The sequence below is a fragment of the Eublepharis macularius genome, chromosome 9 (assembly GCF_028583425.1).
Source record: "Eublepharis macularius isolate TG4126 chromosome 9, MPM_Emac_v1.0, whole genome shotgun sequence".
NCBI classification, from domain to species: Eukaryota; Metazoa; Chordata; class Lepidosauria; order Squamata; family Eublepharidae; genus Eublepharis; species Eublepharis macularius.
This window is the reverse complement of record NC_072798.1, coordinates 47,271,370-47,287,923: the sequence shown is the minus strand read 5'-3', so window position 1 is coordinate 47,287,923 and position 16,554 is coordinate 47,271,370. Positions and strand designations below refer to the sequence as shown.

The 16,554-nt window shown below is 39.4% G+C and overlaps 1 protein-coding gene across 1 annotated transcript in view; it reads left to right on the top strand.

The window, feature by feature from the left end:
* CFAP54 (cilia and flagella associated protein 54) overlaps window positions 1–16,554 on the top strand; it is a 311,880-nt gene that overhangs the window by 76,330 nt on the left and 218,996 nt on the right. Inside the window, 2 exon segments of the mRNA XM_054987752.1 lie at window positions 1,332–1,487; window positions 8,207–8,329. Of these exon segments, the coding sequence (XP_054843727.1) occupies window positions 1,332–1,487; window positions 8,207–8,329 (279 nt within the window).

Here is a 16,554-nt window from a genome sequence, read left to right as displayed (position 1 = left end):
GTAGCCGTCACATCTGCCAGGAGGGTAGGTGAATTGGCGGCTCTGTCTTGTGATGTCCCTTACTTGAACATCCATCCTGATAAGGTGGTTCTCAGGACTAAAGTAGAGTTTTTACCTAAGGTAGTTTCCAAATTTCATTTATCGCAAGAAATTTCTTTACCTGTATTTTTCAAGGATTATTCTTCAGAAGCAGAGAGATCCCTTCATGCTCTAGATGTTCGTAGGGCTCTTTTATTTGGATAGGGTGAAACCTTTTAGGAAGGACTCTCATCTGTTTATTTGCTTTGCGGGCCCAAAGAAGGGTTGAGAGCCAATCCTCAGACTGTGGCTCGATGGGTGGTGCAAGCTATTTTGTTGAGTTACAAATGTGCTAACCTATCTTGTCCGTTGGAGGTGCATGCTCACTCCACTAGGCCGCAGGCAGCTTCTGCGGCGCTCCTGAGAGGCGTCCCTCTGCAAGACATCTGTAAAGCGGCAACCTCGGCTTCTGCGGACACCTTCGTTAGACACTATGCTCTGGATGTGATGGACAGGAAGGAAACGATAGTGGGCACGGTGGTCTTGCAATCGATCTTCCTGTGATGAGGCGTTCTTACCTACCACCCAGGTATGTAGCTATGTAATCTCCCATGTGGGACTGCACAGGAAGACCACCGATGAAAAACAGTGTTTCATACCTGTAACTGTTGTTCATCTAGGTCTTCCGTGCAGGCACACATGCCCTCCCTCCTTCTCCGCTAATTCTCTTGGTACTTACCTTGCAGTCAGTGGTGAAAGACGACTGAGGGTACGTCGGGGGCGCCCCGCCTCTTAGGAGCCGTTTTCGGCGGGAAGACGGCTGTGCATGCACGCTGAGAGGCGGGAGCGCCCCCTAGTGGTTCTGAGCTGTAAAAATCTCCGAAGTCGGCAGGCCTGCACATGCGCAGTCCCATGTGTGCCTGCACAGAAGACAGTTACAGGTATGAAACACTGTTTTTACTTTGCTACTCACTAGGTGGCAGACATTCTATTACATTTTCACAATTAGAGTTTTAATGTTTTAATTTTCTAATAGAAAAAATCATGAAGATGTGACTTCAGATTCACATGTGTTATAAAACTTGTTTCTAAACTTACAACATGGAGGAAAATACAACTTTTTTAGTTTTATGAAAAGTACTAAATTTGTAGCTAGGCATGTTAGAAGCACCTGGAATATAAAACTCTTGTGCTGGGCATGGTTTCAAATACTATAAGCATATTTCTCTTTCTAATTCTTGCAATGTGTATGGTAAATGTAACATAATATATATATATATATATATATATATATGTATATTTTTCCACTACAGGTTGCTAGGTTAGCTGAATGTGAGAGGATGTTAGTAGCACTTGAACTCAGTAACTGGTTGAATGATATGCAGTATGCCCTGCAGTCTGTTGTTCATTGTTATGGCCTTATAGCTCCCCTGATCTTTCACAAGATTCACTCAGTCCCACTTATTCAGGTAAGAGTACTTTTTAAAATATTAAGCCACATAATTTTCATTTAACTGTGATGGTGAAAAAGCAACTAATCAACAACAACAAAACCCTCAAAGCTATCTAACAGTACAATCCCAATTTTGTTAATTAATTACCACTAATTTTGTTAGTCTTTTGTTTAATAAAATTTTTATTGGATGGGTTAACATACAATTAAGATTATAACAGTTACATTTTCCTTCGTTTCCCATGGTTATATGCTTCCCACCCCTCCCCTCCTCCCCCTTTTCTGTGTTGACTTCCAACAGCACTCCAGCCCCCTGTTTTCTAATCTTATTTCTAAATCCTAGTTGTCACATTTTTTTATTACTGGTAAAGATCTAAACTATATCTTATCTTATTTAATAACTTTCAAAAGACCATAATTGTCCTTTAACATCCCATTTTTTCTCTAAATATTTTCTCAGTTTCCCCCAATTCCCAAAGTATCCCTTTGGATCTTGATCCCTCAATTTTCTTGTTAATGTGTCCATTTCTGCCATGTACAACAATTTTTGTGTCCATTCTTCAATTTCTGGTATTTCTTCTCTCTTCCAATATTGTGCATATAACGTTCTTGCTGCTGTTATCATATAATACAATAGTACGCTGTTATCATATAATACAATATTTTTTTCTGTTAACGTCCTCTAAATGCAAGGATAATAATAACATTTCTGGATTCTTAACAAAATTATATTGAAGTATTGAAGACATTTCAGCACATATTTTAGACCAGAAGTCTCTAGCCTTGCCACAAGTCCACCACATATGAAATAGAGAACCTTCATGCTCCTTACATTTCCAACACTTACTAGATAGCTGTTTGTTCGCAATGGCTAACTTCTTCGGTGTTAAATAGCATCTATATATCATTTTATAGCCATTTTCTTTATTACTGGTACAAGTTGAAATGTTTAATGTATTTTTCCACATTTGCTCCCAAGCTTCCATCATAATTTCATTATTACAATTTATTGCCCACTTTACCATTTGAACCTTAACTGTCTCATCTTCTGTGTACCATTTTAATAACAATTTATACATTTTAGAAACTGCTTTGTTATTATCCCCCAGCAAAAGTTCTTCTAACTCTGAATTTTTAATTCTAAAACCTGTCCTCCTTTGATCTGACTCAAATAGATCTTTGATCTGTCGGTATTGTAGCCAGCCATATTTGAATGGTAATTCCTCATTTGACCTGAGTTTCAACTCATTATTTTCTATTTCTATAAGCTCTTTAAAGGTAAGCCATTCTTTTCCCTTATACTCTAAGTTCGGGTTGATTACTTCAGCTGGAACAATCCATAGTGGTTGCTCTTGATCAACTTTTTATATTTTAGCCAGGTTAAAAATAAATTCCTTCACAAATAGTGGTGCTGGAACATTGCATCCATTTTATGTTTATCGTACCACAAATATGCATGCCATCCAAAAAGCTTGTTATATCCGTCCAACGTTAACAATTTATGATTGGATAAAGACACCCATTCTTTTAACCATACTAGACATATTGCTTCATGGTATAATCGAAGATCAGGTAACTGCATTCCTCCTCTTTCCTTAGCGTCACAGAGCACTTTCATTTTAACTCTAGATTTCCTTCCTGCCCACACAAATTCCGTTATCTTCCTCTGCCATTTTTCAAATTGTTTTTTGTCTTTAATAATTGGTATCATTTGCATCAGAAACATAATTCTAAGCAGCTCATTCATTTTAACTGTGGCAATCAGACCTAACCATGATAAATTTAATTTGTTCCATTTTATCATATCCCTTTCAATTTGTGTCCAAAGCTTTTCATAATTATTCTTAAACAAGTCAATATTTTTAGCTGTCAGCTCTATTACCAGATATTTGGTTTTGTGTACCACCTCACAGTCTGTTACTTCCCCCAATTCTTGTTGCTTCTTCTTGGTCATGTTTTTGGTTATTATTTTTGACTTTTTTATTTATATAAAAACCTGCCAGGTCTCCAAATTCTTTAATCTTGTCTAGTAATCTTGGCAGAATTTGTATTGGGTCTTCTACTATGAACATCACATCATCTACAAAAGCTCTCAACTTGTATGAAGATCCCTTTATTTTAATTCCTTTTATATTTTCATCATCTCTAATCTGCCTTAACAATATTTCTAGAGCCATGACAAACAGTAACGGTGATAGTGGACAGCCTTGTCTTGTTCCTTTTCTTATTTCAAATTTCTCTGTCAAGTCGTCATTGACACAGATTGTCGCTCTGTTTCTTATAAATCGACTTTACTGCTTCTATAAATTCTTTACCTAAATCCATCTTCTCCATCGATGCAAACATAAAATCCCAATTCAGGTTGTCAAAGGCCTTCTCTGCATCCGCAAAGAAGAACCCAACTTCTTTGTCTGGACGTTTATCAAAGTACTCAATGGTGTTTATGACCACCCTCAGGTTGTCTTTTAGTTGTCTGTTTGGCAAAAATCCAGCCTGTTCTTCTCCTACAAAATCCATTAGCCATATTTTAAGTCTGTCTGCTAGTATTCTTGCAAATATTTTATAGTCATTATTTATCAACAAAATTGGTCTATAGTTTTTAACGTCGGTCAGTTCCTGTGATTCCTTCAGTATCAAGGCAATACTCGCTTCATTCCACGTATCTGGAAGTCCTTTTCCTTGCAATATATCATTCATTACAATTTTTAGTACTGGTACAAGGTCTTCCTTCATTACTTTATAGAATTTAGCTGTAATTCCATCCAGTCCTGGTGCTTTACCAATCTTTGCCACGTCTATAGCTTGTTTGATTTCTTCTTCTGTTATTGGAGCATTTAACCTCTCCTTCATATTCATTGGTATAATTGGTAAATCTATTCTCTGTAAATATTGATCAATATTCTCCTGAGCTATTGCTTTCTTTTGAAATAATTTTGCATATTTATAAAAAGCACATTTGATTGTTTGTTGATCTTTTAACTCTTTCCCTTCTTCAATTATTCTGTTGATTATTTTCTTTTCTCTCTTTTTTTTTTCAATTGCCAGGCTAGGTACCTTCCCGGTTTATTTGCTCCCTCAAATGATTTTTGCTGCAACGTCTTCAATTTCCATTCTAGTTCTTTATTTCCAATCGCTCTTATTTGTTCCTGCAATATTTTAATTTCTTGTGTTATTGATTTTTTCCCTGTTTTTTTAATTCCTGTTCTTTTTTGTGTAGTTTCTCTTGTATCTCTTGCCATTTTTCTTTCTTTCTCTTTTTATCATTGTTATTTAGTGTAATTAAAATTCCTCTTATCACTGTTTTATATGTATCCCATACCATCTGGGTTGAAACTTCATTGTTATTATTAATTTGAAAAAACTGTTTTGTTTCTTTCTGTATATATTCCATATTTTCCTGATCTTGCAATAAATCTTCATTTATTCTCAATCGTAATTTCTTCTGTCCCATTGTAGCTTTCCATAATACTGGATTATGGTCAGACCTCACTCTTGGCATTATTTCCACTTTTTTTGTCCATAAAGCTAATTCTTTCGTTGTCCAAATCATGTCAATTCTTGAGAATGATAGATGTCTCGCAGAGTAGTACGTATAATCTTTACATTTAGGATTTTCCTTCCTCCAAATATCCTCCAATTTTTCTTGTTCTATTAATTCAAAAAAAGATTTTGGTAATTTCCCAGCTTTCTGTTTGCCGCCTTTTGTTTTCCTGTCCATTTGTAAGTCCACAACTCCATTAAAATCTCTTACCATTATCATCTGATCATATGAGTCTTGGTCTAATTTATTATTTCCCTATAAAACTGATCTTTTGCACCATTAGGTGCATACAGACCTATTACTAAGGTTTTCTTACCATTTACATTGATTTCCAAAGCAAAATATCTTCCATTTTGATCTCGAAAAATTAATTTAGAGTCCAGATCATTCTTAATATAAATCACTACTCCTTTTTTCTTTTGTTTTGTTGACGCTATATATTCTCTTCCTAATTGGTTATTTTTTAAGAATTTAACATCTTGTTCCTTGATATGTGTTTCTTGTAGGCAAATTATATTGCAATTTTGTTTCTTTAGCCAATGAAAAATTGTCATTTTTTGAGGTGAGTTTACTCCATTTACATTCCATGATATTAATTTGTATTCCATTCTGTTATTTCCTTAATACTCTAGGAAAGTCATTTACGTTTTCCTCAAAAAACAATTCCATTTCATGTCTTGTTTTAATTGTGACTCTCAAGCCCTTAAATTGAAAGCTGAGCCCTTCTGGTAATTCCCGTCTGTATCTGATATCCTTCTCTCTTAACTTTTGGGCCAGCTCTCTCTATTTTTTTCTCTCTTGGAGAATTCTTCTAGGCATCTCTCATTGTCTTAATCCTGTTTCCATCCAGTGATATGGGATTTTCAAAATGTCTTTTAATAATTTCCTCTTTCATTCTTTTTGTTATTAGCTGCACAATAACATCTCTTGGTAGATTCTTTTGTTGTGTATAGGCGGAATTGACCCTGTATACTAGATCCAAATTTGCTGTAATTTCTTCTGGCTGTTTATTCAGGAATTCTGCTAAAATATCCCTCATTGTTCTTGCACACTTTGTGTCGTTGATTCTAACACGCCCCTAAATAATTTTTTTAGTCTTATAGGTGTTACTGGACTATTGCTCTTTTCCACTGCTACAGACAGACTAACATGGCTACCTATTTTGATCTAGTACAATCCTAAGCAGAGTTGCACCCTTCTAAATCCATTGAAGTCCTTAAATTTAGAAGTAGGGATGTGCGATTTGGGTTTCCGATTCGGGAAAAATACCTGAATCGGACCTGATTCGCAAAGATACAGGATTTCCGAAGCGGCCCCAGCATGACGGATCTGTTTCGGAAAACCCAAATCAAAGATTCCCGAAGCTATTTGTATAGCTTTGGGAAGCTTCGTGTCAAGGAGTTTAAATGCCCATTTCTGTGCCCCTGCGCAGCAGCACAGAAAGGGGTATTTAAACCCCAGAATCAGCTGCTTGTCGGGGGCTTCCCCGACAAGCAGCTGAGTGCCAGCTGTGGGGCTTAAAATGCCTCTTTTGTTGCTGCTGCGCAGGGGTAGGAAAGATGCATTTGAAGCACTGAATCAGCTGCTCCACTGGAGCTGGAGCCACTGGGTTTACTGCACCCGGTGTGAGAGGGGCGAGGGAATCTCCCCGGCCCTCTTGCACCGGGTGCAGCAGCCAAGTGGCACCTCTCTTCCTCTCCCGATGCGAGAGGGATGGGGAGATTCTCCCCGCCGCTCTTGCACTGGTGCAGCAGCCTGGTGGCGCTGCTCTCCCGATGCAAGAGGGACGGGGAGATTCTTCCCGCCACTCTTGCGCCGGGTGCAGCAGCCCTGCAGTGCCTTTCCTGATGCACGTGGGATGGGGAGATTCTCCCCACCGCTCTTGCACCAGATGCAGCACCCCTGGTTGATTGTAATATCTAACATGTCATCTTAGCCATACTTTGTCTGGAGTTGTGCAAATCCTTATCTCCACTTATAGTAAGTCCTGATTTAAATTGTTAGATGTTAGTTAGCATATTCTTGCCTTTTAGTAGCATTGCATTAGTATGTTTTAGTTTTTGATTGGTCCTGATGGACTTCTTTTAATTTTATGAAATTTGTTTGTTATGAAACTATGTATCCACATATAGTCTTGTTACACTCTTGCTGTATTTTATATATGCTATATTCTGGTCATTTTTATCTCATTCCTCTCTGGTCATGGACTGTAATAAAGAAAGAAAGATCTCTCCTTCCTGTCTTCACTACTACTGGAAAAAGCAGGAGCAGGAGCTTAGTTTACTTCTATTGATTGCAGAGATGCCAGCTTCCATACTGCAGTTTACTGAGAACATTACAGATTTCTCAAGTTTCCTGTGGGATATGTCCAATACCTGCCATAACCCCTCTGACCAGCCTTCTGACTGGCTCAGTGACTCTGTCTCAGAGTATGCTGGCTCAGAGTGTCCAGGAGAAGGCCCTGAGGAGCCTGAACCAGGAGGACCAGGAGGCACAAGATAGGTTTGATGCTGCAGAGGTACCTACTGACCATGCCCCAGCATTACCAGAAACCACTGTGCCAGAGCTTGCTAGTGTGCTCACACCCCGCCCTGAAACAACCATTAGGTCTTCACCAGGCAGGAGATCTAACGGGGCCCACTGCCCCTCAAGACCTGCCTTAGCTTCCAGCTCCTGCTTCCAGTTCCCAGCTCCAGGTCCCTGCTGCTCTGCCCTCCTGACACCAGCCAGCCGAATGACTGGCTTACTCTTGAGGAGTCTGGTCCTACAGAGTGCAAGACAGTACCAGTACAACATGTTGTCCTCTGACCTCTCTGCCACCATCAAAGTCTTCATCAGCTGCATGGCAGTGGTTGTAGGACTTCTTCAACATCAAGAGTTAACTGTCTTTCCTACAAAAATTACATGGACTATTTCACCAAACAGAAAAAAGTAACCGGTTTTCATCTCTGTTAGGTAAGGGTACTAGCACAAATTACCTTCAATGGAGCATAGTAATCTAACCATAAATATTTTATCCCTTGAAACCTATGAGTATAATTAATTATAATATTAATGCTGAAACTTCATTGTGGAAAGCAACTGCAGAAATTTAAACATTTTAAATTGAAATGAAAAACAAGGGTGCATTTTTAAATACCTGTTGTATAGTACTGTGCAGCTGTGATGTTACATTTCTATTCCTTTATTTTTAGGTTCTCATTAAGTTTCTCACAGTTCTTCAAGAAATCCCTTGTACTACACTGCAAAGAAAATCAGCAGAGTATTATGAGAGCATTCAGCACATGATAGCCTGCTCTTCTTTTTTCACAGCAAAGGTATTTATTGTTTCTGTGATTGCCTATTAATAATTTATTTATCTGGCGAACACATATTTGATATCACAGTATTTGGGACACATGAAACATTATTCAGCAAAAAAATCTCATTATGGAATTTTACATTATATCTTCATTAATCAAAGTTGTTTACTGCTTGTTGAAGACTAGCAAAACTCTCATTAAGTTCAATAGATCACATTTCCTCTATGATTATAATGAACACAATTTCATTGTCTGCATGTTCTGAATATTCACTGGATTGGTAGACCATTTCAGATATCAGTTTAATTCTGCTCCCTCTGTTTTTTATAAAGCTTAATTTTCAGATGATTTTCAATAGTGGCTTGGTGCAAATACGCTGTTTCTACATCTCTTAACCATAATGAAGAGATTGGAAGTACTTCTCAGGGTTGTCTACCTCTCCCTCCTCCTAATGTAGGACAGCTTTTCAACGTATTTTAATTTTGTTCTTTATTGTTCTTTTTTGGTACAGTTTAATGTTTTTTATATTTTACATTGTAAGCTGTCTTGATCACCTTTGGAAAAAGGTGACTAATAAATGTTTCAGACAGGCAGACAGAAAATATTCTTGGTCTTGCGCATTCCTCCTTCCTTTCTCCGGTGGTCCTAGGAGTGGGGCAGTCCTTACTCTTGGGATATAGCACCTCCTCTCCGAAGGCAGTGTCAGTCAGCTGATTTTGATCCCAGAGGGGAGAGGCTTGTCCCTGGAATTGCCAGTGTTTCTGGCCCTGCCTTCCGAGCAGGATGTTTTCAGCAATGCTCTGTAGAGTGCAGCGATCCCAATGAAGAAGAACCTGCCAGACACAGGCAGCGCGGAGCTCGCACGGGGAGGGAAAGGCCCTACCGTCCTACCCCACCCCTCTATCATTTTGGAGCGAATGCGAGCATTAGAGCCAACGGTTCTAGGTCCTCCTAGGTTCCACGGCCTCAACTGCAAAGGCGAGCGAAGAGCCAATGGTCCCTAGGTTCTCCTAGGTTCCATGGCTGCAACCGCAAACTCCACCGAGGTTCCCCAACTACAGGCTGGGAGGAAACCCTCCCCCCCCATCAGAAGACCAGAGGGTGCGGTGTTTGCGTCCGCAGTAGCCTGTTATGGAGACTGATATTTCCAGGAACTCCCTCAGGCTTGATAGGAGTAGCCTTCAGCAGCAGCAGAACTGCTCCAATCCCGGCAGCCCCGACTGAACCACAGTAAGACTGATCTAGTGGGGAATGGGGGCCGTGAAAGGAAAGGGAGAGGAGAAAGAAGTAGCAGAAGCCCCCGAGCCAGCTTGCCCCAAATAAAATGGAGCCTTTTATTTCTCCCTGTTTCAGCTGGGTTTTTCTGATATGCACCTTTCACTTTTGTTTTCTCCCTTTGGTGGAAAAAATTCTGTTGGCGGGAATGTCAGTAATGGCATGCCTCAGACATTTCCCAGGCCCCAGAGAGCCCAAATCTGTGGCCTAGATGTGCCAAACTCTCAGGCTTCATCTCTCTTCTGGGCCTCTCAACAGGCCAGTGAAAGAGAGAAGGCCCAAGGGCCTGCCTGAAAATTCCTGTTGGGTGGAATGCCAACAAAGGCAGGCCTAGCAACCTTCCAGGCCTCAGAGAGTACAAATCTGTGGACTAGATGTGCCAAACTCCCAGGCTTCTGCCCTCTCCTGGGCCTCTCAACAGGCCAGTAAAAGAGAGAAGGTCCAAGGGCCTGGAACCTACAGGCAAGGACGCCTGAAAAAAAATTTCTGTGGGCAAAATTGCTGTCAAAGGTAGGCCTAGCCACCTCCTAGGCCTCAGAGAGCACAAGCCTGCGACCTAGACTTGCCAAACTCCTAGGCTTTGGCCTGCTCCTGGGCCGTGAAGTGAGCTGCTGTAACATTGTAGTTAAGTGATTGGGCCGTGAATTCAGCACTCTGCTGGTTCAAATTCCTTACTTACATGAGCTCAGTAGCTGGTCTTGGGCAAACCTCCCTTCTCAGCCTCAGGTACCCAGTAGTATTGGGGTAGGATAATGATAATTCTGATCTCCTTGTTATTTGCTATGGCTGTGCTGAAGCAATAAAGATATATGTATGTATATGTATGATAATTCTGATCTTATCACAGCTCTGACTGGTACTAATCTGCCTAGAAGTGCAGTAGGAAAGCACAGTTATTGTTATTATTTAACAAACCTACTGGCATGGCTCAAGACGGAAATAAGGAATCCTAAGAGGTTCTGAAGGAGTATCAACAAGTATCCTAGCACCTGCACTCTTAGATGGGCAAGAGGGTCAACCTGGGGCGGGTTCAACTCCAAGACAGGAAAATGAGTGGGATCCTCTCCCCCCAGCTTAAAGAGACAAGTGCCATTGAGAACACAACCCTCTGTTAAGTAGACATGGGCACGATACAAAAAATAATCCCGATTTAGCTGATCGTGATTCTGCGGCGCCGCCAAACCCTGGTTCCTGAACCTCACCGATCAAGTTCCGTTTCCGATGCAGAATCAGGAATTGGGAATCGGGAAGGCCGATGCGGGAGGGCGCCCCGCGGTTTCCAGCGCTAAAGGAATGGTGGGTGACGGCAGCTGCCGGGCCCGGCAGGCCTGGGGAGGCAGCAGCGAGCCACCTCCCTGTGGGGGCGGGGGGGGGTCTGGCTGCTCGCCGGCGGCACCCCCCATGTGCCCGGCCGCCGGGCCAAAGTGGAGCGGGGCGTATTCCCCACCAAGGAAGGGAGGTGGGTGAGGAAATTCGAGGAGATTCGAGTGCCCATGGCTACAGAAGAACACCCCCTTCCCCCGCTCTCCCCTCTCTTCTCCCAAATGGACAAGACGGGTACGCGCTTTTCTGGCTGCTCCATGGTTGGAAGGAAGCCCTGCTGACCAAGGAAAGCTGGGCTTCCATTCGCGTTTCCAGGGCGACAGAAGGAGGGCAAACAGCTCCGGCATTCCCCAGGCTCCGTTCCCACGGGGCTCCGTTCCCTCAGGAATAGATGGCTGGCGCAAGACTGTCTGCAGACTGCAATCCCGAACGTAAACTGATCGATCCGTTCGAGACCCGATAGAGCGCCCCACCCGAGAGCTGAACCGGGAGCCGTGGATGGAACCGATCAGCCCGGTCCTGATGGCGCAAACGCCAAAATCGGGGCAATTTTCATTTTTTTTTTAAATTTTTTATTGGTGAGTACATAAATTTTACATAAATTCCCCATATTACCTAAATTATAACAACCCCCCTTTCCCCCCTCCTTATTGACTTCCAACAGCTTTCCAACCCTTAACCCATCTTATCGTTTAAATTATTTTTAACTATATTCTTCTAAATCTTATATATACTGTATCCCTTATTCTAAGCATATTCAAATTATTCTGTGTCTCGGATTCTGTAATATATCCATTCTATTCCTAACTGGTTAACCTATCTATTTTTAATACAATCTTCTTAACAATAGTGTTAGCTTAGATTAATTAATGACTAAATTTCCCCATTAATGGTAGTTACTTCTCTCTCCCCTTTATAAAATCCCAAATTAATAATTCTCAAACTGCCACAGTCCTCCTTTCACATCCCATTTTTTTCTAAATATTGTTTCAGTTTCCCCCAGTCTGCAAAATATTCTCCTGGATCCAGATCTTTCAGTTTTCTTGTCATTTTGTCCATTTCTGCCATGTACAACAATTTGTAAATCCAATCTTCTATAGTTGGTATTTCTTGCACTTTCCATTTCTGCGCATACAAAAGTCTTGCTGCTGTAATCATGTAAAATAGCAATATTCTATACTGCATTGGAACATCTTCCATTCCCAAATTCAGTAGCAGCAATTCTGGGTTCTTATTTATTTGGGTTTGCAAAACCTCATTAATTATTTCTATTATATCTCCCCAGTATTGCTTAGCTACCTCACAAGTCCACCACATATGATACAATGATCCTTCATGCTTTTTACATTTCCAGCATTTGTCTGACATATTTGTATTTCCAAGCGCAATCTTCTTAGGCGTTAAATACCACCTATACATCATTTTGTATACATTCTCTTTAATATTGGTACAAGTTGAAATCTTCAAAGTGTTTTTCCACAAGTGTTCCCATGATTCCATTGTTATTTCTTTATGAAAGTTTATTGCCCATTGCACCATCTGGAATTTGACTGTCTCGTCTTCCGTAAACCATTTTAAAAGTATTTTGTATATTTTCGAAATGTCTTTTTTACCTTCTTGTAAAATCACTTCTTCTAACTCCGAGTTTTTCAGTCTTATTCCTCCCTTTAAACAGTCCGAGTTGTAAAGATCCCTGATTTGCCTATATTGAAACCATCCATAGTGAGGAGATAACTCTTCTTGTGTCTTTATTTTTAGTATTCTATGTTCCATCGACATTATCTCTTTATAAGTTAAACATTGTTGTTCATTATAGACAGCTCTCGGATCTATTACTTCATATGGTACCACCCATGAAGGGATGCCACTTTCCATGTAATTCTTATATTTCTTCCAGATTGTGAAAAGGCTTCTTCTAATATAGTGATGCAAAAACAGAGTCTGCTTTAACTTTATCATACCACAAGTAGGCATGCTATCCAAACAATTTTTTGTGTCCCTCCAAGGCCAGTAGTTTATAGTCTCTTAGTGTTATCCAGTCTTTTAACCAAGTCAGACAAATTGCTTCGTAATATAATCTTATGTTTGGCAGTTGCAGTCCCCAACTTTCTTTCAAATCTTGTAATACTTTCATTTTCACTTGGGTTTTCCTGCCTGCCCACACGAAGTCTGAAATTTTTCTTTGCCATTTGTCAAATTGTTTGAAGTCTCGGATAATTGGAATAGTTTGCAGCAAAAACATCACACGTGGTAATACATTCATCTTCACTGCTGCTATTCTTCCCAACCATGACAAATTTAATTTATTCCATTTTATCAAATCTCTTTCTATTTGTTGCCACAGTTTCTCGTAATTATTTTTGAATAAATCTATGTTTTTTGTAGTCAACTCAATTCCTAAATATTTCACTTTGTTAGTTACCTCGCAGTCTGTTATCTCCATTAATTCTTGCTGTTTTTGCTTCGTCATATTCTTACACAATATCTTCGACTTCTTTTTGTTCACATAAAATCCAGCCAAGTCTCCAAATTCCTTAATTTTATCCATTATTTTTGGCATGCTATATATCGGATATTCCACTATCAACATTACATCATCCGCAAATGCTCTGACTTTGTAGAAAAATTCCTTTATTTTTATGCCACGAATTGTATTGTCCTCTCGTATTTGGGTCAACAAAATTTCCAAGATCAAAATAAACAACAATGGAGACAATGGGCAACCTTGTCTTGTACCTTTGCTTATTTTCAATTTTTTAGTCAAATCATCATTAACTACAATCGCTGCACACTGGTCTTTATAAATTCCTTTAACTGCTTGTATGAACTTTTCTCCCATTTGCAGCTTTTCCATAGGGGCAAACAAAGTCCCAATTCAAATTGTCAAATGCTTTTTCCGTGTCCACAAAAAAGAAACCAACTTCCCTATCACAGTGCTTGTTGTAGTATTCAATAGCTTTTATTACTGTCCTTAAATTGTCCTTAATTTGTCTATTAAGTAGGAATCCAGCCTGTTCTTCTGCAATAAATTCCGACATCCATCCCTTTAACCTTTCCGCCATAATTTTCGCAAATATTTTATAATCATTATTCAACAGCGAAATAGGCGACAATTCTTAACATTAGTCAAATCTTGTCCATCTTTCGGAATCAGTGATATATTAGCTTCATTCCATGAGTCGGGAATCTTTTGGCCTTGCAAAATTCCATTCATTACCTCTCTTAGAAACGGTGTCAGGTCATTGGCCATCATTCTATAAAACTTTGCTGTTATTCCATCCAGTCCAGGCGCTTTCCCTAATTTTGTTGATTGTATGGCTTCTTTTATTTCTTCCTCTGTCACTTCCCTATTTAACTTCTCTTTCCATTTCTCTGAAATTGTTAGAAGCTTCATTTTCTCCAAATATTCCGCTATTGAATCTCTATTCACCTCCTTTTCTTGGTACAGTTTTGCATAAAATTTGAAAAAGGCTCTACTAATGGCAGATTGATCCATCAATATATTATCCTCTTCTCTAATCTTAGTTATGGTTTTCTTCTCCTTTTTTTTCTTTAGCTGCCACGCTAAGTATTTCCCAGGCTTATTTGCACCCTCAAACGACTTCTGCTTCATTTTTTAAAAATTCCACTCCAATTCTTTGTTATTCATTGCCGTCAATTGTTCCTGCAGGATTTTCATATCCTGTTATATTTTCTTTTTCCCTGGTCTTTTCTTAAGCTGTATCTCTTTGGCTTTAATTTTTTCCATAATTTCAAGTCTCTTTCCATCCTTTCTCTTCCTATCTCTTGCATTCAGATCCATTAGTATTCCTCTAATCACAGCTTTATATGTGTCCCATACCTTATAGGTTGATACATCCTTATTCAAATTGTACTGTATAAAGAATTTGGTTTCTCTTCGTAGCAATGCAATGTTTTCTTCCGTCTACAGCAAGTCTTCATTTATCCTCCATCCTCTTCTTTTAGTATTTTTCCCAAATCTCCACATAATTGAATTATTATCTGAGCCTACCTTGGGCATTATCTCCACATCTCTAGTCCATACCACCAGTTCTTTGGAGGCTCAGATCATGTCAATTCTTGATAGTGTGAAATGTCTTGCAGAGTAAAATGTATATTGTCTATTTTTAGGATTTTGTCTCCTCCATACATCTTCCAGACTTTCTTGTTCCCTGATCGCAAAAAACGATTTTGGCAAATGTCCTCTTTTTTTCTGTGCGCTTTTAGATTTCTTGTCTTCTTCCAAGTTTGTAACTCCATTGAAGTCACCTGCCAGAATTATTTGATCATAGGTCAGTTCATCTAGCTGTTTCTGTAAATCCTTGAAAAAAATTTCTTTTGCCCCATTAGGCGCGTAAATTCCAATCACCAAAGTCTTCTTTGAATTCCAAATTATTTCCACTGCTATATATCTGGCTTCTGTATCACTTAAAACTAATTTTGGCTGCAGCTCTTCCTTAATATACAATACAACTCTCTTCTTCTTTTTGGAAGCTGCTGCAAGTTCATTTCCAAGTTTTGCAAGTTTCAGATATTTTATATCCTGCTTTTTGTTATGTGTCTCTTGCAAACACACTATATTACATTTTTGTTTTAAAAGCCAGTGGAAAATAGTCTTGCGTTTTTAAGGTGAATTTAGTCCGTTTTCATTCCAAGATACAATTTTACACTCCATGATCAAATTTTAGCTCCTTTTGGTAAGTCTTTTTCATTGTCTTTAATAAACGCTTCCATCTCCTGGCCAGATCTGATGTTTCTCCTAGCTCCACCAAATTCGAAAGCCAGTCCTTCAGGTATTTCCCATCTGTATCTGATTTTCAAATCTTTTAACATCTGGACCAACTCTCTATACTTTTTCCTCTCTAACAACACTGATCTGGGCAGTTCTTTCATGATTCTCACCACTTGTCCATCGACTTCTAATGGATCCTGGAATTGTTTACTCATGATTGACTCTCTTGTATTCCTAGTTGTAAATTGCACAATCATATCTCTTAGTAACTTCTTTTGAGCTGCAAATTTTGAATTAATTCTGTATGCCACGTCCAGAAGCGCTGCTATTTCCCCTTCTTCTTTACCCAGGTAACCCACCAAGATTTCTGTAATCTGCTTTTGGGCTGATTTTTCCAAAATTTCTGGAATTCCGCAAAATCTAAGTTTTTTTCCATTTGTTTACATTCAGCTACGGCCATTCTTCCCTTCACTCCTCTCATCTCCATTCTCTGCACATCTGCCAAGGTGTCAGCCGTATTTTCTATTGCATTAACTCTCTGCTGTGTAACTTGCAAGTCTTTTTGAACTTGATCCATGTTCTTAACTAGTTCTGCCATCTCCGATTTAAGTGCCTCTTTAAAATCTTTCAAATTTTTCACCATCTCTTGCATCATACCTTTAAGCTCTTTATTTCCTTCCGAAACTTTATCTAAATTTTCTAGCGCCGCTTGCCAGTCCTTTTTCGACATCGTGGAGCTAGCTTTACTTCGCTCCCACGAGTCTGCTCTTTTCCTTAACTCTGTGGCGCTACTTTATTATTTTCTTTTATTTTTAAAAGCCCAAATTTAGGTTGTTTTTCTAAAAGCTAGTATTTACGCAATCCAAAATGTCGGGTGTCTTTTCTCTATGGTTTTATTTTGAGGCAACCG